Source organism: Polyodon spathula, chromosome 2 (assembly GCF_017654505.1).
Source record: "Polyodon spathula isolate WHYD16114869_AA chromosome 2, ASM1765450v1, whole genome shotgun sequence".
Lineage (NCBI taxonomy): Eukaryota > Metazoa > Chordata > Actinopteri > Acipenseriformes > Polyodontidae > Polyodon > Polyodon spathula.
Window position 1 is genome coordinate 30,033,152 of NC_054535.1, and position 22,998 is coordinate 30,056,149.

The following is a 22,998-nucleotide window of genomic DNA, read 5'->3' on the forward strand; positions in this document are numbered from 1 at the left end:
GCTCACATTTTATATTCGTATCAAACTTTGCACCAGAGAAAATGCTGTTTTGGATTTGAATGAATGAATCTGGTTTACTTAGTGTTTAAATACTGCAAGTTGTATACTGGAGCCCTGCTTCAGCACAATGGGATTGAAATACAATTCCTATCTTTTTTTTTTTTTAAATGGGTAGATTGCTGTATGTGAGATTATTATGACAGCCAGACAATAGTAAGGCAGTGTAAATATATATATTTTTATTTTATCTTACTGTATTTTTGTAGAGGGCATGGGCAGTATTTACTGTAAAAAAAAAAAAAAAGAGAAATTATGGTACCTAAATTATTTTTCTGTGCTAGGTCTGTTTATGTCAAAATGTAAAAAAAAAAAATATGAGTTGTCTTATTAATGTGTATCTGTATTAAAACAAAATGTTTGAAAAATAAAACGAAAAATTATAAAACAATTTTTTACAGGACTCTAGTCATGGAAGAACCCCAATATAAATGCCTTATTAGGGTTTGAACCCAAGAACATGTTTTAGGTTGATTTTTTTTTTTTTTTTTTTTTACTTCTGCTATTTAATTTTCTAAGGCCAATTGATATTGCTCTACATCTTCAAAATGATTTAATGCCACATTTCCTTCACGTGGCAAGGAAGTGTAATCCTTGGAAACTAAGGTAGCTTCATTTATGGGTCTCATTTTGACAACTCTCAACTCTGCAGGTTTTACTCTTCCTTTGGAGATGCTGTCTAATTGAGACAGGTGTTTGTCCAGGATTAAGTAGCTCTCCCTTTCGATACTGTAGACAAAGAGCTTTGCACACGAGCCTTTGCAAGCCCGTATCTTTATGTCAATGTCAACCTGAAAAACACAGTTTTAAGCTGTATTTACTTATTTAGAAATGTGTACTATCTTTGTAACTTCAAACATGGGGCATTTGTTGCACATTTCTTTACAATCAGGCCCATGTTCTGCCTTGCTATTTTTCAGTTAAAATAAACAGCATGAGTCCCATCGATCTCTGTGAATTAATTAATCTGTGCCAGTACATGTTGGACATATGTTGTATACAAATCAATACATTTATCAACATTGTAAAAAAAAAAAAAAAAAAAAAAGAAAAAAAAATGTAAGTTCATCATTAATGATCTTACTCAACGGGTAAAAAAAAAAACAAAAAAAAAGAGGAAAAAACAGAAGACAAACTTGGTCCAGTTTGGCATATGAACTGTGGAATATTTCCAGCACTGATACAATAGTTGTTTTTCATATATTTTTCATATTTAAACTTGTTACCTCCATTTGGTGTATCTCATTGACTTTTTGTTGAATGATACTGCGTAGGGTGCTCATCTTCTTTGCCAGCGCGGCAGTTTGTTGCTTCAGAGCAGTAATGTTTTTGTATAACTCTTCTGCCTTCTCCACATACTTAATACCAGTTACTAAAATAAACAGGAAGCACACAAAATGGGTACAACACCTTAGCACAACTCTCATTGACACGAGACAGTAAAAGCAATACGAACGGCCATTATATATATATCTATATATATATATTATATATATATATATATATATATATATATATATATATATATATATATATAATTGTATAATGTAACCTTTCAAATTTAAAGTCTAAATTTAATTTATAGTATAGAAATGACAAAAGCACAATGAATCCCATTTGAATATGTATCTAAATTTCAACGTGAATAAAAACTATGTTACATCACACAGCTTGTTTCACAGAACCCAATAGCACTAATCCTGGATTTTCAAATGTTAATGGAGGCAAGGTAGTTCAAGAGTAATGCTAGTCGGGATCTGTGAAATTAGCTCCTAATGGTGTGCTTTTTTTTTTTTTTATATAATGTTACTTGCCATAGTTCTGAACAACGTTTTTTCTGATAACAGCATAGGCTTCGCTGGTCACGTTGTTAGCATGTTCTGCATTATTTTCACTTTCCTGTAAAAACTGGCATATTTTGTTGACTCTGTTAAAAAATGTCCTGTCAGCTGTGTTGATTAGGCCTTGCATTCTGCAGCCTGATGGACATGTGCTGGCCTGTAAAGCAATGTCATAAAATAATATAACCGATACAACTTACCACCCACATGAGCATTTTAACTGTTTTCCTATTTTAAGATGTTTCTATTCACCATTCCTGCTATCATGTGTTCTATGTGGATTCCTGAGTTATATCACAAGTACAAGTCAAACGGTCATAAAGTAATTCGTAAATATATAATTTGTACTGTACATCATATTATAAAATCTGATTTTATATGGAAAGCTGAATATAAAGGTATGATATTTACCAAATCATCATCAGAGCATGCAGGAAATTCTTTTTTTGTGAAACATCTAGTTTTAGGCCTCTGATAACCAGTTTTAGGTCCATAGCTCGGTTCAACTGCTGGTTGTTCTCTTGCTCTTTTACAAACTGCAACATGGAAGATAAAGTACTTTTAAGTTGAGTAATTTTTAGTACAGTTTAATATGCCTCTGAATTAAAAAAAAAGTATTTACCGTGTATTATAAGTATTATAATGACAGCATTTGCTGTATAACATATGTAAAAAATGGCACTGAAAAAGACTTCTCACCAAAATGTTTGTCTTTGAATTTAAGTTTATTTTAGTATTTTTTAAATGATAGGGATCATTTAAAATATATTCATTTCAGATCCACAATTCATATCTTATTGACAACCACAGAAACCCCCCACTGTTTCCATCAGATTTTTAAAACCCATCAGTTTGGAGTCTCAACCACAGGTTCAGCTGTACGTGTACTCGTGTTTCATGAGCAAGGGTAAGCCTGGGTAAGCAAGGGCAAGCAAGTGCTACAGAATACCTTGAGTTAGAGAGCACACTGCAGTGTTTACAAGAGCTGCATTCACTTTCCTTTGCTGTGTTGTTTTTATTGCAGTGTTATATGTAAATACAGAATATGATGTCAAATATATCACTGCAATACTGGCAACACAGGAAGAATCATACAGAAACGTTTCTTGTAAGCAGATACCTTGAATTATATTGTGTGGCTCTACAGCTATGGCCAACAGTTTAGCATCACTTGAGGCATAATTAAAATAAACATAATATATGAACATAATTTAGATCTTTTAATTAACATCATGTAATCAAAGAAACCACAAAGTGATATTGTAAAAGTCTGCCGGAAGCCATAATAGTAGTAAAGCATTTCATGTTAGTTTTTGAAATGTCATTTTTTAAAACTTTTTGTCAGTTTTTCATGAAGTCTGTGGAAAACTACAAAGCGGCATGTTATTCTTATGTTAATGTTACATTATTAAGCAGGTTTATTTCAGTTTTCTGAAGCAAAATGTGTTTAATTCTATATGCCATAGCTATAGTTTATTTAAAAAATCACTATAGGTGACTCATTTTCCAATACATTAGCTCATATATTCCTGCTATTTAGCACAAATTACAAAGCATCTTACCAAAGGCATCTGACTACAGCATCATAATGAGGGAGCTGTGTAGTTAAAAATAGTAGTTCCTTAAAAATATAGTCCTTTGTGAGTAAAATGTATTATTTCAGCTACAAAATATGAATCCAGTATGATCTTAACCACTTAATCGGTCAAAAATGTATTTTTCTTCTTCAACTAAACATATTCTAATGTTATTTTAAGATGACTGTGAACAAGACAGTAATCAGTCAAGTAACAGTATATCCAAACATTTTAATAAATCAATTGAGATTAATCAATTTGATTAATAACTCAATTTAGTTAATATTGAAACATTGTTTTAATTAATGTTATCAAGTAGAAAATTTAGTATGAAAGTGTTTAAAAAAAAAAAAAAAGCATGTACCTCAGAACCTAGCCCACAGTACAAATGCACCTATACATAATTTTGCTTCACAGTCGAATGCTCGTTAACATATTGAATTACATACCGCATTGCAGTATGTCAAAAATTGACAATTAAAAGATGTGACATTTTGAAATCCAACATGCCTTAAATACTATTGTACAACTATTATGGCTTCTGGTAGACTTGTGCAACATTGTTCTGTAGTTTCTTTGATTACATGGTGTTAAATAAAACGTCTAAATTGTGTGGTGTAGGTTTTTGAATCAATCAAAAAAATAATGTAGGTGATGCAACATTTCTAGGCCATGGTCTATATCTGTGGGGCTCCCCCATGTTTCACAATATGGAACCTCCCCACCCCGCCACCGCCCAATCATTTTTAATCTGGACATTCATTATGATTTTAGTCTCATTTAAATACTAAAGGTCAACCACAGACTCACTGTATCACCAAAGGGGAATTCCACCTGACTTCTTTGTGCTTGGGTCCTTTTAGCTGTAAACTTGTGTAGAAGCAGGATCACACTTCACAAGGCTGGGTTTACCCTGGGTTCATAATAAAAATAAATAAATAAAAAAAAATAAATAAATATATCTATCTATATATATCACACTGTAGATATATTATATATTAGAGATATATATATATATATATATATATATATATATATATATATATATATATATATATATATATATATAATATCTTGAATGTCTTGAATGTACTGTATGCTTCAGTTTCAGTTAAATCTGGTAATAGCAATGTGATGTGACTACGCTTCGGTTACTATGGAATGTATAGATAACAAAACAAATACAAGCAAGTAAATAATTTGGATGAAGTAAGTTTAATGAAATGATGTTTACAATAACAGCTTATGTTCATGTTTTTTCAGGTACAAGACATTATTTGTGTACATTATTCAATTACAATTACCCAGAGGAGAAGTGTTAGGTGTAAGGGTAGGGGGTTAATTGGTTTCCATGGGTCTTATTTTTATTTTGCAACTTTAAGTGAGTAGTATTGAGACTTGAAAGTCACCTAGCCCACTCTATTTTCATCTCTTCTTCAGGTTACGGGCCTGAATGTCTCGAATACTACGCATCTTTTGTTCAGAAAAATGACCTCCCTTACTTGAACTACTGCTTACTACAGTGGTCTTTGAATATGATGAGGAACCTTTCCTGTCGGGCATTTGGTTGTCACCAGGGAAAACTATTTCTGTGCGGAAAGCACTCAAGTCCTCTTCCCCAAGGCCCTCAAAATCCCCGTCACCTCTGCCCAAACCAGAGTGCACAACTGTTTTAACTCTTGAGTGTTCCGGAAGCTCTCTAGTGGAGGTGGTAACTACAGAAGAGCCGCCACTTCCCCGAACCTCTTTGGTGCTCGTGGATGAACTTGAGTGTTTGTTGAAGAAAGAATGTAAGTCGGGGAAGTGATCGGAGATGCCATCTACCCCCCCTGAGGTACCGGACACCTTCATTGTAAAGCTACCACTGTCACCCTTTCCCTCTTTGACAGATGAATGCACAGCATCATCAGTGCCCAGGCTTTCTAAATGATCACATTCTGGGGAGCCACCTGTCATTTCAATGGTCTCCACTGGACCATCTTTTGTGTAGACAATTCTCTTTTTGATGGTTTTGGTACATGTGACCACTTTAGTGTTAGTAGAAACAGATGAACCTGGGGTTGATTCTCCAGTGATTCTGGTTAGTTTGGCATAGGCTTTGTCACCAGATGAAGAGCCCATGGAAACACTACCTGACCCAACTGCTGGAGTGGTCGAGAGCTCAGGTGAACCTTGTTTAATCTCATAGTCGGCTGTTTCTAAGGACAGTCGGAGTTGCTCTACGTTTCCGAATATGCTTTTGTCTCCACCTTCATTAGCCAGTGTGGACTTGTATACAGTGGACACTGTTTCATCTCCCCTCAAGGACCTCATCTTGACTATTCTCATGGAGTTCGCATTTTCAACTCCCTGAAAATTGATGTTTTCTATCTGAGATATTTGTTTTTTCAGAGTTACATAACTCTCCATGTTGACACTGTAAACAAAAGCACTTGCACATGAGCCTTTGCAAGATCGAATCTTAATGTCAATGTCCACCTAAAACAAAAGAAAATACAAATGGAAAATTAGTTTTGAATTAAAAAAAAAGAAATACAAGCATAAGACACTCCATATTCTCCAATCTTTCTAGAGAAAAGAAAGATAATCGTTTTCATAAAACACCAATGACGTGTAAAACATCAAGAAATCGCAAGTTATATATGCGTATATATATATATATATATATATATATATATATATATATATATATATATATATATATAATTTTTTTTTAAATTTAGTAGTCCCCAATTTTTTAAAACATTTTTTCTCCCAATTTAGAATATCCGATTATTTATATATTCGGCTCAAGTGTCGGAGGACTATGCAGCTCCAGGCAGCTTACAGGCAAGCACGCAGGCGCCCTGCCAGACTACAGGGGTCGCTGGTGCACGGTGAGCCGAGGACACTCTAGCAGACCTAATCAACTGCCCCCCAATTGTGCTCCGCCCCCAGGGAACTCCAATCCATGGTTGGCAATGGAATAGCCTGGACTCAAACCGGCGATGTCCAGGCTATAGGGTGCATCCTGCACGCCACGCAGAGTGCCTTTACTGGATGTGCCACTCAAGAGACCATTAGATTTTAATAATGTAGATGCTTGACATGTAACAATATTGCAATAAGGGGCATCCCAAACACATGTGCAGTCTTTTTGGTATAATAAGTACCTATAAGAACATAAGAAAAGTTTGGCAACTATAAAAGGTAATTCGGCATGCACATCAAGGCTTGTTCCCTGTTAGCATACCTTTCTCCTATGCTGGGGGGAACCAATTTAAAAGCACAGAATGTAATCTTTTTTTAAATGTTCCCAGTGTTTTAGATTCACTATAAGAACAGATCCTACTACTATAAAAACTATATACTGTAAGCAGAACATAATGGTCCGTTCAGTTTAGTAAAATTAATTACTGTATTCGCCATATATAGTATATAATCTTCACATGTATTTATTTTACCTCAAGTGCTTGCATTGTATCAACTTGTTCTCGGATTTTGTCCTTCAGTACTATAAGTACTTTTAGCTGGTCGTCAATTTTTAGCTTCAGAGCAACAATTCTTCTACGTAATTGATCAGCCAGATTAACATACTTATTATTGTTTCCTGCAATAACAAACAAACAAACAAACACAAATAATTAAATAAACAACAAATAAAAACAAAAGTACATAATAATGAAAGAGGGTATAAACACATAACAAGATATGAGGGAGGCAGTTAAAAAATGTCTTTGAAAGTTGATCTATTACATTTTGCCAATGAATGTTACAGTACAGAAGACTAAAATTAAAAGTAATATGATGTTATGTCAAATAATTAGAACATTCTAATATAAGTGTCTTCCCAGAACTCTTACAAATAAATGTACATATAAATACAGTGCTCTCCTTGGTACTGCACTAGTTACAAAGCCGCATAGCAGTGTCTCCCATTTGACCCATAATGCCATTCCACTAGCACTTTCAGAACACAAATAGCACGGTCTCGTAACTGTGGCTCCTGGCTATAGCGTTATAAAGTGGGACTACTTGACCAAAGCCAGTGTCCATACATTCTTTCTATATCATCCTGGTAACCACCACAATGTGTAACTACAAAACTGGTGTACAGGTAGCAGTATTATAAAAGTAGAATTTTAAATTTACCTATGACAGAGGATGTTATGAGGTATTTACAAATACTGGGTATAATTGCAATTATTTTCCTTGCCATATTAACAGTATAACAATGACCCCACACTCAACGTATATTTGAAAAAGTTGTAAACTTGCCTGAATCTAAGATGAGATGTTCTCTTATGTCATCATAGGTTTGTTTGGTGAACTGATCAGTTGATTTGTATCTGTTCTTGTTTTCCTCTAGAAATTTTCGAATTCTGTCAATTCTTTGCGCGATATCCCGATCTGTCTGGCTTAAAAGCCCCTGTACTCTACAGCCAGATGGACATTTGAAACCCTATTGCAAATTAATGAATGAAAAAAAAAATGCATATACATTAACATAGAGGGAAATGGCTTTAATAGGATCAAATAAATATGATCAATTTGTTATGCAAATGCAATCTGTGACACAAATGATTGAGGTTTCACAAGAAAGCCTCTCAAAAAAGATCATTTTGTAGAGCAGATTTTTCTGCTGATTTCCACCTTGAAAGAAATAAGAATTTGTCCTTGTAAAAGTTTACCATAGTAAAAGCATAGCAAAGTGTAATAAAGTGTAGTGAAAGTATGGTAAAGCACATATAATCACTGTAAATCATTACCCATAGACTTTTTTTTTTTTTTTTTTTTTTTTTTTTTTTTACAGGTCTTTCTTTGATGCACAAACACAAGTTAACGTGTACCGTAACACTAAAATATGAAAATACTAAAATCTATAGATTATAATAATAAAAGCGAATAGCTAACATTACATCAACCTAATAAATGTAACTAAATCCTTTAAAATCATAATTGATTGGCTGGATTGATAGCATTAATCAAATAAAGATGCATTTCAGCAGCACTGAAAATACAGGTTTTGCAGAGCTCCAAAAAAAAAAAAAAAATCAACATAGTCATATGAACTCAGGATTTCTTACCCAGTCATCGTCTGTACAGGCAGCCCATTCTTTTTCAGTTGCACACTGACTTTTGTGACCCAGTTCTACAGGCCTTGGTCCTCTTCCTTGTGCAATGTCCCCAAAAGAAACTTCCTCTGACTGAACATAGATAAATAAATGAACAGATGAATATTGACAGTCCAGTAGCTGCATTTGATTATTACTAGTCATTCTGAAACTAAACATAACACAAGATATTTTACATTGACAAACACATGTAATACCTAAACTGATGGTTCTTCAATCACAGTAAATATGACCAGATAAGTTCTTATAATGAAGTATGTGGTTTGACACTAGAAGTACTCCCTGCTCTAGAGTGACCTGTTCACAGGGATTCAATTGGATTCTCATCATGCAGTCTGTAAGCTACCCATCTTCTAATCAAATGTTTGTAGTTGTTTTATAAACAGTAGATGCATATAAATAATACAAAGATTATTTTTAAAAAATCTATCCGATTTACCACCCTGCCCAAATATTCTAAATTCAAACTTATAGTTTTACACCTTACTCTATATTTAATGAAACCTCAAGACCTTGTACAAACTTAATGTCAAGCTAGTTACCAAGATATATTTTTTCCCCTGGTAAAATGGTAATGGGTGCTGCTTTAATCTTTGCAAAGTTTTACAGAAGAAAAAGAAAAGAAAAGCACCCTACCCATGCTGTAGAGAAGACAGCTAGCAAACAGCAGAGGAGGTGTAACTGCCTCATCGTTCCTGTTGAGTCTACAGAAGAGTTCAAATGATAAATTTCCCTGCTTCTGCTTCCAATTTGAACCCCTTTCTGATCACCGTGATGTTAGTCACTGCCAGCCAGGTTCCTGTAAATGATTAATTGAACTTTCTTCACATTTTTTCAGAGGTGGTTAGTTTTGGCTGAACCTGCTGGCCTGATGTTCTGCTGACACAACAGAAAAGTGGGGTTAGCTTCAGAGAAGTAGCTATCGATTTTTTAAAATTTGCACAGAAAGGACTGGGCTGATTTCTAAACATCTATGTACATAAACCACCCCCACCCTCCGGAGATCATTTTGTAACAGGCAATTGATCTACACTCTTATCTAGAGATTGAACATTGAACATTTGTAATATTAGTACAACAAAGTTTGAAAACATTGTGTTCTTTCATAGCATATTGCAAAACAATGTTACCACTCTGACAGGATGTGACTGAGTGTGTATCATCTCTAGAAAAAGATATAGCATAACATAATATTACCATGCATGATTGCTGTTATATCACACAAAAATAAAAGAAGAACAGGTTACTTTACATCCTTGCCAAGTAACTTCAGTGTTAGCTACTACTGTATAATACAGCTGTGGTCAAAAGTTTTGCATGACCCTATGGAATTATCAAATTTTGCATCATAAAGTCTAATAAAACCTGCTGAATAATGTTATAATAACAAATTGAATTACATATTGTTTTGTAGGTTTTTTTTAAAAAAAACTGACAATAATTGAAAAAGTTGACATTTCAAAATCTAGTACTGTGCTATTATTATGGCTTCCATTTTTTTTATATATTTATTTTTTTTAATTATGTCTCAATCCTAAAATTTTAAGTGATGCAAAACTTTTGGCAAGAGCTGTATACCGGTATTGATAACCATTGCTGTCTGATGGAATTAAATAACTGGAGAGAATTTAGTTGGTTGCTCAAGCTTACAATGATTTAGCATCTTTCTAAAAACAACAGAAGCTGTTTATTGTTCTGTGGGAGTTTTGGCATTCTCATTTAACCCTCGAAAATGGCTTTCTGCAATGTTGTCTGCCAAGACAAATATCAATTTGAATGATTCACTTATTCAGATCCTTTTTCTTATTTCTTACAGAGGGGGCAGTGGTTTATTTATGGGATAACAATATATTTATAAGTGTGACAATATTGGCATCAAATAGTCCACCCACAGCTCTCCTTTTGAGTACCACTATCCTTGTGACCAAGGCAAATAAGGCCAGCAAGCTAGAGTTCAGAAATCAATATTTGGTGGAATAACCTTGATTTTCAAGCACAGCTTTCATGCGTCTTGGCATGCTCTCCACCAGTCTTTCACATTGATGTTGGGTGACTTTATGCCACTCCTGGCGCAAAAATTCAAGCAGCTTGGCTTTGTTTGATGGCTTGTGACCATCCATCTTCCTCTTGATCACATTCCAGAGGTTTTCAATGGGGTTCAGGTCTGGAGATTGGGCTGGCCATGACAGGGTCTTGATCTGGTGGTCCTCCATCCACACCTTGATTGACCTGGCTGTGTGGCATGGAGCATTGTCCTGCTGGAAAAAACAATCCTCAGAGTTGGGGAACATTGTCAGAGCAGAAGGTAACAAATTTTCTTCCAGGACAATCTTGTACTTGGCTTGATTCATGCGTCCTTCACAAAGACAAATCTGCCCGATTCCAGCCTTGCTGAAGCACCCCCAGATGAGTCCAATTTTCAGCTTTGCCCAACACCTGGTCGTCTAATGGTTAGACGGAGACCTGGTGAGGCCTACAAGCCACAGTGTCTTGTACCCACTGTGAAATGTGGTGGAGGATCGGTGATGATCTGGGGGTGCTTCAGCAAGGCCGGAATCGGGCAGCTTTGGTATGAAAGCCAAGTACAAGGTTGTCCTGGAAGAAAACTTGCTTCCTTCTGTTCTGACGATATTCCCCAACTCTTAGGATTGTTATTTCGAGCAGGACAATGGTCCATGCCACACAGTCAGGTCAATCAAGGTGTGGATGGAGGACCACCAGATCAAGACCCTGTCATGGCCAGCCCAATCTCCAGACCTGAACCCCATTGAAAACCTCTGGAATGTGATCAAGAGGAAGATGGATGGTCACAAGCCATCAAATAAAGCCGAGCTGCTTGAATTTTTGCGCCAGGAGTGGCATAAAGTCACCCAACATCAATGTGAAAGACTGGTGGAGAGCATGCCAAGATGCATGAAAGCTGTGCTTGAAAATCAGGGTTATTCCACCAAATATTGATTTCTGAACTCTTCCTAAGTTAAAACATTAGTATAGTGTTGTTTAAAAATGAATATGAACTTATTTTCTTTGCATTATTCGAGGTCTGACAACACTGCATCTTTTTTGATATTTTGACCAGTTGTCATTTTCTGCAAATAAATGCTCTAAATGACAATATTTTTATTTAGAATTTGGGAGAAATGTTGTCAGTAGTTTATAGAATAAAACAAAAATGTTCATTTTACCCAAACACATACCTATAAATAGTAAAACCAGAGAAACTGATAATTTTTCAGTGGTCTCTTAATTTTTTCCAGAGCTGTGTGTGTGTGTGTGTGTGTGTGTGTGTATATATATATATATATATATATATATATATATATATATATATATATATATATATATATATATATACACACCTTTATGTCAAATACATATCAACACATTCAGCTCAATTCAGATCAATGCAATTTGATAACCAGGGAGAGAAAAAGGGCAGCTGAGTCTATAAAATAGCTCACCAAGCCAGTCTAGAGCACACTAAACAACTGGGCCCGATGCCTAAATAGGATAACCCCAGCATTATGGACATCCCTTATCTGGGGTTTCTTACCCATCCTAGTTACACTCCATTAGCATATAAACATTGTTTTTATTCATTTAATGACTGGACAATTCATAAATATCAAAATTTTTAGAAAGCATGTGGTCTTCAGGTAGAATGTGTAGTCCTTTACATCAGAATTTCACCAGTTACATCAGATTTCACAAAAAATATATATGTCCCTTAATTATTGCATGATTTCATAGACTAGTCAGGATATACTCTATTGAATTTAATCTGGCCACATGGTTTAACATTTTTGTGTTGATTGATAAATTAATTGAATAATTCTTCCAGGTATTTCCAAAAGTCTCTTTTTGAACAATTATTTTTATTCATTTTACAAATTTCTCCCAATTTGGAATGTCCAGTTATTATTCAAACTGGCTCAACGCTGCAACCCGAGCTAACTCGGGAGAGACGAAGACGAGCATTCCAAAATGAGTGCCGTCAGTAGTCCGCTTTTTTTTTGCTCTGCAAGCCCGCCATGCAGCCATATCCAGAACTTAAGAGCGTTGGAGGACCATGGTCAGTGTTGTCAACATAGCAATTTTGTCACTAGATCTAACGACTTTCACATTTCCTAGCGACAAAAAAATGAAAACACGACTAGTTAAAAATCTAGTCACTTTCAGTGCCGCAGTGATTTTCATAGAAAGATGTCACCTAACTGAATCATCACAAGCAGCTTAATACATCAGCCTTCTCATGTCCTGAACTTCAGGAAGTAGCATAGTACAAACCATAGATATAATGAAAATTGTGGAATATCTATGGTACAAATTGTAAGCACGCACTAGGCACAGCAACACCATAACATCACAAAATGCACAGTGCGTGCGTGCTTTCTACTCATTCACACTACAATGACAAGTACGTTTTTGCATGCACGCATTGTGCATTATGTGATGTTATGGTGTTGCTGTACCTAGTGTGTGTGTGGCATCCACGGATTGGAGCAGCGGATGCACGCGTTGACCAAGGGGTCATGGTTGACGGTATATAAAGGGCACGTAGTGAGGTGATCTGTACCTTTGTGAATAGTTAAATCGAACAACCAAAAGGAGAACCTGTGTTATGATACGGGAGTGTTTTGTTTGTTTTGTTTGTCATTATTAATATAGTGTTATATTATTATCTGGATGGCTAACACAATCTGGAGCTGTCGTCAAAGGCCAGCACTAAATCTGGAACAACATCTCTCTACTTTTTTGTCACGAAAGAACTATATTCACTACAAGCACTAGAGCTGGACTGGTGTTGTGTTTGTGTATGTGTTACATGTGGGTGAACTGAAACGGGACTGTTATTATTTTGGGGCAAACCCGCAGATTATAAATAAGCAATACATGCCACTGTATTGCTTCATTAACATTTTTATTGTTTACTGCTGTTAGCCATCAGACATTGGATTATACAATTAAACCTTCATTGCACCTGGATTATCATTGTTTGTCTGATTATTAATCACATGCACCAGCACACTGTTAACCACTTTGTCACAATTATCTATTTAAAAAACACCACTACCATCATGTAACAGATTGGGAAACAAAAACAATATTTACTTGTGTACAAGTGGACTGCAACAGGCAGGATAGTAGGACCCAGGCAGATTATTTTAATTCTATCAATCCTTTCATTCCTTTCTTTTCTTATACCTTAACTGCCTAATTGTTTACTTGTTAACAATTTAGTATACTATATAAACAAGCCGTTTCTATCAAACCGTACTGAACACGTCCTGAAACCAAGACGCTGCTGTGGGTTGTTCCATAAAAAAAAAGAAATCAACTTCCTGTTTGCTGAAGTGTGGCTTTGCTGTCGACATATCTGTTTCGTATACCCGAGCGAGTACCAAACACTGTTTTCACATTTACTTTTATGTTTTCACTCGAGATTGTTTTGATTTTATATTGTAGTGTTATTTTCTTTTCAGTGACCTGCTTGTGTGTGTGTATATATATATATATATATATATATATATATATATATATATATATATATATATATATATATATATATAATGCGCCATGCAGCCATATCCAGAACGTACAGCGTTGGAGGACCACAAAAGATTAAATCAATTATTTCTATAAATGTGGTTATAAGAACTTTTTTAACTGAAACAAATCCAGTATTCCGCATTTTGATACCAAGTTGGTTTGCCATTTATTAAGATACACTTTCAGAACCATGCTTTCTTCTAACATTTGGAATGGCCAAGATTTACATATGATGATTTATATCAAAGTTGTTGTATAAAGGAGACTCAACATTTATTAACAGGTTTTGCAAATATTCACAAATACCTTTAACATATCATAATATGTCTTTTTCAAAAATATTTTATTGAAAACAAAGAAAAAGTTTGCATATTACAAGGGAGAAGTGGTTTTTCACACTGAATGGAAACAAAGTGCCCCTTTACATGTCTCCCTTACCACCAATATCTTTGACACCAAGTACATGCTGCTGCCCTCCGGCCATGTTTACTCTGTTGAAGGGAATGACTTTCATTGTAGTTTCTTTTAGGGAATACCAGCGGTCGTGCCACGTTACCCAAATTATTCCATTATCATACCCATTTGGTTGAGCATCTTCAGCTGTGTACACCCCATCTAGAAGGGAAAAAAATCAATGTCAGTTAAAAAAAAATAAAAAATTAAATAAGTATCTTCTGACTGTCTCAATGGTCACATACTTCATTTAAAATGAATGCACTTAACGTCTGTATAAGAGAAAACCTTTGTACAATACACATTGTAAAAAAATAATATACTAACTTGAGTGTGTGTGTGTGGGGGGGGGGGGGGGGGTTCATAATAAAAATGTCTTACGTTGGTAGTATTTGCCATTGAGATGAGCTGCGTGGCATTTATTCATCCACCAGCCGGAGCCGTCTTGCTGGGCGCAGTTACCCTGGTATTTGTCATTGTCTACGTCCGGGGTACTGAACTGCATTCCATTGTGGGAGGTGAAGTACTTGTCGCTGGGGTCGTCTCCAAAGTCGTACCCATCAAAGGCATCTCCAGCTTCACCTCCGAAGTAATAAGCATAGGTCAGGCGATACATGTCTGCCTCTGGGCCCACCTTGAACATAAAATAGTCTGCATTCCTAGCAGTGCAAAACAAAAATGTTAAATTATATGTGCTGCCTTTTCATGCTTGTTGTACAAATTATGTGACATAAACCAGTAAGACGGCTTATTCTGGAACTTAATGAACAATCTGTAGAAAGTACTGCCCCGTCCCTAGCTCCCACCACCTCCAGATTATTCTGTTCCATAAAATAAGATCACTTTCAGTTACACAACCAGATCTGTGTCTATGAAACTTTGAATTATAAACCAATATTATTACGCCATTATAAGATTATTATTTACTTTGTTTGGCCATTCCAGTCTTTCAGCTCCATCCTGAGGATGTATGGAATAGTGGCCTGGGTGGAAAGCAGATGTATTTTCTCGTTGCCAAGCCAGAATTCACTATTTCCAGTAGGAGACAAGTATCCGAATCCTTCCTTGTACTGAATCCAGTTTTTGGTAAAGTTCACACTGCCATCTAGCCTCTGAAAATGTGTTTAAAAGGGTAGTTACATCATTTTAGGGTTCATTTATTTATATATCGAACATACCACAAAATATGTTTCCAATGAACGCACCTTTTGAATAACTGTCCAGCCATTGCCATTTGTGTCGATTTCACAGTAAACCAAAAACGACTGTTTAGCTTTTGTGGGTTTGATGAAGTACAGACCGCTGACTTTTGCTCCTTTGTTAGCAACCTCCTGACAATCTTAACAACAAAAAAGTGTAGTTATAATATCTGATAAACTAATCACATAAATTCAAATAAAGAGAAAACAACGGAGTTGCCCTTCATGTTTATTTTGTACTTTTTTTTAAATACAAAAAAGTATAGTCTATGAGTGATATTTTAAAATGTGATTTTTAAAAAAAAAAAAATTATATGGTATTCCAACAAAATATGGCCACAAAAGTGACCATAACCCACCCTTGTAAGCCATACATTTGTCTAAAGCTATGTGAAGCAAAATAATCATAGTAACACATTTTCCATAAAAGAAGGGCATTTTAAAATGTGTTTTGGTATCACCTTTTCCTGTGATTTGTTGAATCTCAACAGTATCTTTGCATGGTTCTTGACATATTTGCTCAAGCTGGACAGCCATCTGTTTAAGCTGCACCATTCTCTGATCATTTGCTCGTAATAAATCTTGCAACTCACTGAAAATACAACCCACATTTCATTAAACAACAGTGTTCTTTAAAACAAACTGCCATCGTCTTCACTTTTAGTAAAAAAAAAAAAAGAAATATTCGAGACAGCAAGATATCAATTTACTTTCTTTGGGTAAACCTATGAGAATCGTTTTTGTGAGCTGGAGTAATCTTAATCATAAAGTATTAGAGTACCGTCTCATAAATATAAATGACCCTTAAATAGCTGTAGCCTAACCTGCCTTGGATTCAATGTTTTAACATGTATTGTGCTGCTAGCAACGCCACTTAGTTTTGAGATGCAATGTCTTGTTCTATACATAACTTCCATAAATAATATTAAACCTATAGGGGCATATTAAAACATTGGCACAAAAACAAAAGATTTGTACATCTTGAAAACACACCCTGCAAGGTATTTCATATTTGTTATTCAAGAAATAACAAATTTCCATTTCACATTCTGGCACTGATTTTAGGATTCAATTTGTCAGGGTACTCAAACAGTATTTCATATCTACATGTGCATTTCTTTAATACATTTTTAAATATTAATATTTAATACATTTTTAAATCAATTTTATAGGCTTTTTGATTTCTTGCTGTATTAAAATAATGTTTAACTACGATATCTCGTATAATGTTACGGTGCTTTAAAAAGATACCTACTATATTTGAGATTCTTGGGAAATAATACTCTTCTCAAATCGCAGAATTTCATCCAGCATGGTGTTGGATTTTTTCAAATATAAATCTGGAATAACGAAAAAAACCAAAAAAAAAAAAACAGAATGTATCCAGGATCATCTTCACACAAATCTAATCCTAACCTCAAATCACAATTTAACTCGTACACTGAAGTCATTATAGGACTGCAAAATTGTTAGAAAGAAATCCGGCAAGAAAGAAATACAACAAATACTGATAAAGTTTATTCTCCTGGGAGAATTTAGTACCCAAATAAAATGAAAAACAAATAAACTCTAAATCGACCATTGGTTTACATTTTGTAACCCCAATGTAAAACTAACCGTATTATATTATATATATATATATATATATATATATATATATATATATGTATATATATATATATTTGTGTGTCAACATGTTATTAAACAGTGCCCATTAAAATAGCTATTTTAAACACACTTTTAAAGTTTGTTTTAATGGATTGATGACATACTTGAACTAAAATAGAAAAATAAACTTAACAGTATACAGTTAATAAATATTACATAATAATATTTGTTTAACCGGATTCATGTTTAATTGTTAAACATTTTGTTTTAAATTAATCAAAACGGTACAGGTAATCAAAACTAGGGCCTTGTTTAATTTTAATAACTCTTAACGTATTCAATATATCTTTTTATTTAAATGACCTATACCTTGTAAAGAAGATTTCCTTGCGGAGATGCTAGAATCCTTTATGTAGTTTGCCTTTTCTTGTGCTCCTATAGTTAAATTTGAGATCTGATTTAAGGTGTTTTCCAGGTAACTGAGTTCACTGTCAGTATTCGGTTTGTATCTTTGCAAGTAATCTACAATTCCACATGTGGTCGGGCAGTATTGTCCCTGCAAAAACAGAACAAAACAACAAAAAAGCAAACAAGTTAAATCACGCACATGTGTCATGTCCAGTTCAACATTTACCCCAAAAAAAAAAAAAAAAAGAAAAGAGAGAGAGAGAGAGAGAGAGAGAGAGAGAGAGAGAGAGAGAGAGAGAGAGAAGGAAAAGGCTGACACTTACAAACTCCGGGTCGGGGGTGCATGTGTCCCGTAGAGGTGGGGAATACTGTCAAATAGAAGTGAGGACATATTTTAAATAGAATTCAATAACAACAGCAAAAGTAATAAATATGATAATAACCTGAAATTTCCATTCAGATAACGCTACTTACTGCTAAAGTGGAAGAAATGAAAAAAAAAAACAAAGATTTAACTCTGAACAGCGGCATTTTTTTCTTTAGTTCCGATCGTTGCCCGCTTTCTGTGGAAAATGAAATTCCCCAGTAGCGAGTCGAAATTTATTTGATCAAGGTCTTAAGAGCAACCTCCAGTACATCAAGTGGATAAACAAAGGGGGGGAGGTGTGGGGTGGAGGTGGGTTGGCACACAACTGTCACGTCTGCCTCCCCGTTGACTCACTCTTTTTGAATAGCATGACAAGCTCGGTTTTCGATAATACGTTGATTTAAGGTAGATTGATTAGTAATCAACCTTTACTTTCAAATGTTGTAAAGTATATCAAGAAACAAAACACTAAGTGGTTAATTTGATCAACGTCTACTCCGTCATAACAAACCTACGGTTAGATGTTACTATAGCACCGGGGAATCACAATAGATTACAATAACGACCTACCTCTAAAAATTAGTGGGTGATGAATTCAACAATGGTTCCACGGTACTGTCAAATTATTACATCTAGCTGGTGTTTATGCCACACTTTTATCAAATAAATCATCTTTTTAAACCGTAAGCTCTTTTTTTGTTAATTTAGGTTATGCAGTGCACACACATTTTATTATTTCATTTTTTCATTTTTTTTTTTTTTTTTTTTTTTTTTTTTAATTATACGATTTTTGTGATAAGAAAACAAGCAGCTTTTTAATAATAATAATCAGTTTTTGTGCGTTGGAGTGTACAGTATAGGCCCTACTGTGATAAACTGCACATACTACATCATAACATAAATAACATTAATAACATAATCGTAATTAAAGCACACAAGAAAGACAGGAAGTGGGCGTTTAAGTTTCAACACTTTTTATTTATTTATTTATCTATTTATTTATTTATTTATTTTAATGTAGTTTTAGCATCTGGTGAAGCTGTTCAAATAAAAGTATTTCCGGTGTTCAATACACAATGTTCTGTTTCTCTCAAGGATCAATTTCATTAGTCATCAATAGAAACATGATCAAATACATCTTGTTTGAGTAAGCCAGGTCACTGTGTTCATGCTTTAATCTTCAGTGCAGCATTTCCTGACAACTTCCCAAAACAAAACTTTAAATTCTTTTCTCAAAAATGTATCTATTATTAATAAATAATATTGCAACCAGAATTTATTTCACTAAACCCCCATGACAGCCAGCCTCATCTGTTCCATAACGGATCATTTGAAAGTCTTAGAAGTGCTGGGACAGTTTCAAAATTCAGCTGAATATTTAAAAAATACATTTTTAATGCAGTGGAAATAAAAGTATAATGTGGTTGGGAGTTTCCTTGCAATAAATTGCAATAAAGAATTGCTTTCTAAAATGACAGTGCCTATTTGACATCCGCTGGTTTCAAACACACAGTTTCTGGTTTTCAAGCCACAACTAAACCATATTTATTTAATCAACTTAGTTTGCTTGAAATGTCCCTGACAGGGATTTGCTTGAAAACTTCCCAGAAAGTTGCCTGATTTTACATAAATTTATCAGACATCTTAATCCTAGCCTTAATGAAAACATGAGTTGCCAAATGAAATAGTTTAAATATGAAACTAAAATGCATCAAATAGATATACTGGGAATATAAAAATGAAAGGATAACAAAAAATATATTTTGCAGCAGCATTTTCTACTCTATAAGACCAGATCAAAAAAACAAACTGCAAACCAAAAATAAAACAAACTTTAGTTAATTTTGATAGTTAGAAAGGAAGTGACTTTTTATCCTTGTCTGTAGATTTTTTTTTTTCAAATATACATCAACTTGGCAGATAAGGGGTATTCAGTGTTCATTAGAAGCACCATGGCTTGTAGCAGTGGCACATGGCTTTATTTAATTGTAATTTGCAACAATAAATAGATAGCTTTAATGCAGAGTCAGCCATCCAATCCAAATTCTCAACTTAGTCACCAACCCAAAAAACCTGCAATCGTCATCATTCAGTGAAATTATTCTACATATACAGTTATTGCACGGGGAGTCAAATCTCCAGAGTGCTTTCATCAGTCTTTCATTTATTTTTAAAAGATAACTTTTTTTTTGTTAGTGTTCCAAAATGATAAACAATCCTGAGAATGCTATACATGTGTGTTTCTACTTCAAAAGAAGTATATCAGTAACAAACATCCCTGACCACTGCTGTTATTTTAACATTAGAGCTCCCAGTATGATGAAAAAAGGGACAGCCATGACCTATATAAACCAAATAACAGAACAGTATAGAATACAAATTAGCAATGAAATGCTTAAATCTACAGATTAATGCAAAAATGTAAATGAGACATACAGATTCCCCCTATATCCTCAGAATCCTATATCCGATATTCTCAAGAACGCTGATAATGTTACAACCAAGTTTATGCCAATTCTATAAGCGGTTCTCCAGATTTATGCAGCAATATACGTGTGACATACACACACACACACACATATATATATATATATATATATATATATATATATATATATATATATATATATATATATATATAGATAGAGAGAGAGAGAGAGAGAGAGAGAGATGTATGGCCAGACAAACACCCCAGTATATCTTCAGAATCTGATATTCAGATACAAACTAAATAATGTTAATAGCAAGTTTCATGACAATCAAATTGCCAGTTCCACAGATATATACAAAAATGTCCCCTTTCACTGGAGGATTTCATGCCTGCAAGGGATAATATTAGGAATGAATTAAAGAAAAATCAGCAACAAAAGAACATCATAATTCTAGCCTTGGGACAGTCATTCATTTGCTGCATTCAATAGTTTTATAATAATTTTTCCCCCCGTTTTGACCACACTTAATCCAAAACAACTTGGATTTTCACAAATCTGGTTGAGAAGATCATTTCCATCTTTTAAATTGGTTCTTCTGAAAGGGGTAGTCTCTCATTGTATGCTCTACGTTGATCAATGAACTTTTGCTTTGTTTGTTAAATTGAAGAGTTAAAAGACTCATGATCGACCTGAAACAGTGCAGTCTCAAATATTTGCAAAATCTTGTGAAATTCAATTCTGCTGAGTTGACACTAAACTGAATTCAAGTCTTGTTAATGTTTTATTTATTTAAAAAAAAAAGGGGGGGGGGGGGGCTCCTGAATGATGCATCCATAATAAATGCCCTATAGCCAGGGGCCAGTTTTTCAAAACTTTTAATCTGGATCAAAGTGATCCACTGAAACACTGTTAAGGGAAAAAAAAGAAAAAGATTAAATATTAAAATACAAATCTGAAAGATCATAATTGGATAAGTCTCCACTTCTCTGAGTTAATGCTTGGTGGATGTACCTTTGGCAGCAATTACAGCTGTGAGTCTGTTGGGATAGGTCTTTACCAACTTTGCACACCTAGATTTGGCAATATATAACCATTCCTATTTACAAAACTGTTCAAGCTCTGTCAAGTTCCTTGGGAAGTGTTGATGGACAGCAATCTTCAAGTCATGTCACAAATTTTCGATTGTATTTAGGTCAGGGCTCTGACTGGGTCACTCAAGGACATTTACCTTTTTGTTCCTCAGCCACTCGTGTAGCTTTGGCTATGTGCTTTGGGTCATTGTCATACTAAAAGGTGAACTTTCTTGCAGAGGGCAGCAGGTTTTCCTCAAGGACTTCTCTGTATTTTGCTCCGTTCATTTTCCCTTCTATCCTGACAAGTGCCCCAGTCCCTGCCGATGAGAAACAGCCCCATAACATGATGCTGCCGCCACCATGCTTCATGGTAAGAACAGTGTTCTTTGGGTGATGTGCTGTGTTGGGTTTGCGCCAAACAGAACGCTTTGCATTTAGGCCAAAAAGTTCCATTTTAGTTTCGTCAGGCCACAAAACTTTTTGCCACATGGCTGCAGAATCTCCTGAGTGTTTTTATGCATACTTCAAACAGAATTCAAGGTGGGCTTTCTTGAGTAATGGCTTCCTTCTTGCCACCCTACCATATAGGCCAGATTTGTGGAGTGCTTGGTTTATTGTTGTCACATGCACACTTTGACCAGTCATGGCCATAAAAGCCTGTAGCTCTTGCAAAGTTGCCATTTGCCTCTTGGTAGCCTCTCTGATCAGTCTCCTTCTTGCTTGGTCATCCAGTTTGGCTGGACGGCCTGATCTGATCTGATATCTTTTTTTTAAGAGGCTTTATTTAAGATATAACCTAATTTAACAAAAGAAACAAGATTATGGTAATAATGATTGACACACAACTTTATTTTGTTTTATATATATATATTTTATTTTTTAACAAAATCACTTTTATTGCTAGTGCACATATAACACATGCAAATAATGGTTATTTTATATATACCCAGGTAACTAAATCTAATTGGAATAAAAATAAAACTTTTGAACATTTTTAGACATCTTCATCCTCTTCTTCGTCGGTCAGGAGTCCAGCAACTCTCAGACAAGCTTTAAGGGGACGTATGTGAAGGTGTATGTTTTTTGCTATTAAAGCTATACCACTAAATATGTGTTTTCATTTTTGCTTACATGGATACAAAACTTAAATAAATATGTAAATATTATATTCTAACAATGAATTTGGACATATAACATGTGTTTGCTGTGACAATTCAAACAAAATATCAATATTTTATGATCATTTAAAAGCTAAATCCACCTCTGCAGTAGGATCACAATAATCCTGGTATTTTGGATCAAAGTAATCCTGATCTCCT

At 34.7% G+C, this 22,998-nt stretch overlaps 3 protein-coding genes across 3 annotated transcripts; all 3 read right to left on the minus strand.

The window, feature by feature from the left end:
- Positions 1–379: 379 nt before the first annotated feature.
- LOC121327852 (fibrinogen alpha chain) lies at positions 380–4,420 on the minus strand. The gene is made up of 5 exons (XM_041272129.1): positions 4,286–4,420; positions 2,310–2,434; positions 1,872–2,055; positions 1,284–1,429; positions 380–848 (listed from the first exon to the last, which is right to left on the minus strand). Exons 3-5 carry the CDS (start codon positions 2,026–2,028, stop codon positions 564–566), a joined length of 588 nt encoding a protein of 195 aa, XP_041128063.1. The 5' UTR covers positions 2,029–2,055; positions 2,310–2,434; positions 4,286–4,420; the 3' UTR covers positions 380–563.
- A 251-nt stretch (positions 4,421–4,671) lies between these two features.
- fga (fibrinogen alpha chain) lies at positions 4,672–9,334 on the minus strand. Its single transcript, XM_041219569.1, has 5 exons — positions 9,226–9,334; positions 8,542–8,661; positions 7,733–7,916; positions 6,919–7,064; positions 4,672–5,953 (listed from the first exon to the last, which is right to left on the minus strand). Exons 1-5 carry the CDS (start codon positions 9,277–9,279, stop codon positions 4,901–4,903), a joined length of 1,557 nt encoding a protein of 518 aa, XP_041075503.1. The 5' UTR covers positions 9,280–9,334; the 3' UTR covers positions 4,672–4,900.
- Positions 9,335–14,280: 4,946 nt separating this feature from the next.
- Positions 14,281–18,417, minus strand: fgg (fibrinogen gamma chain). The gene is made up of 9 exons (XM_041219581.1): positions 18,282–18,417; positions 18,131–18,175; positions 17,769–17,955; positions 17,047–17,131; positions 16,253–16,383; positions 15,798–15,931; positions 15,520–15,704; positions 14,974–15,251; positions 14,281–14,754 (listed from the first exon to the last, which is right to left on the minus strand). Exons 1-9 carry the CDS (start codon positions 18,336–18,338, stop codon positions 14,561–14,563), a joined length of 1,296 nt encoding a protein of 431 aa, XP_041075515.1. The 5' UTR covers positions 18,339–18,417; the 3' UTR covers positions 14,281–14,560.
- Between the last annotated feature and the right edge of the window lie 4,581 nt (positions 18,418–22,998).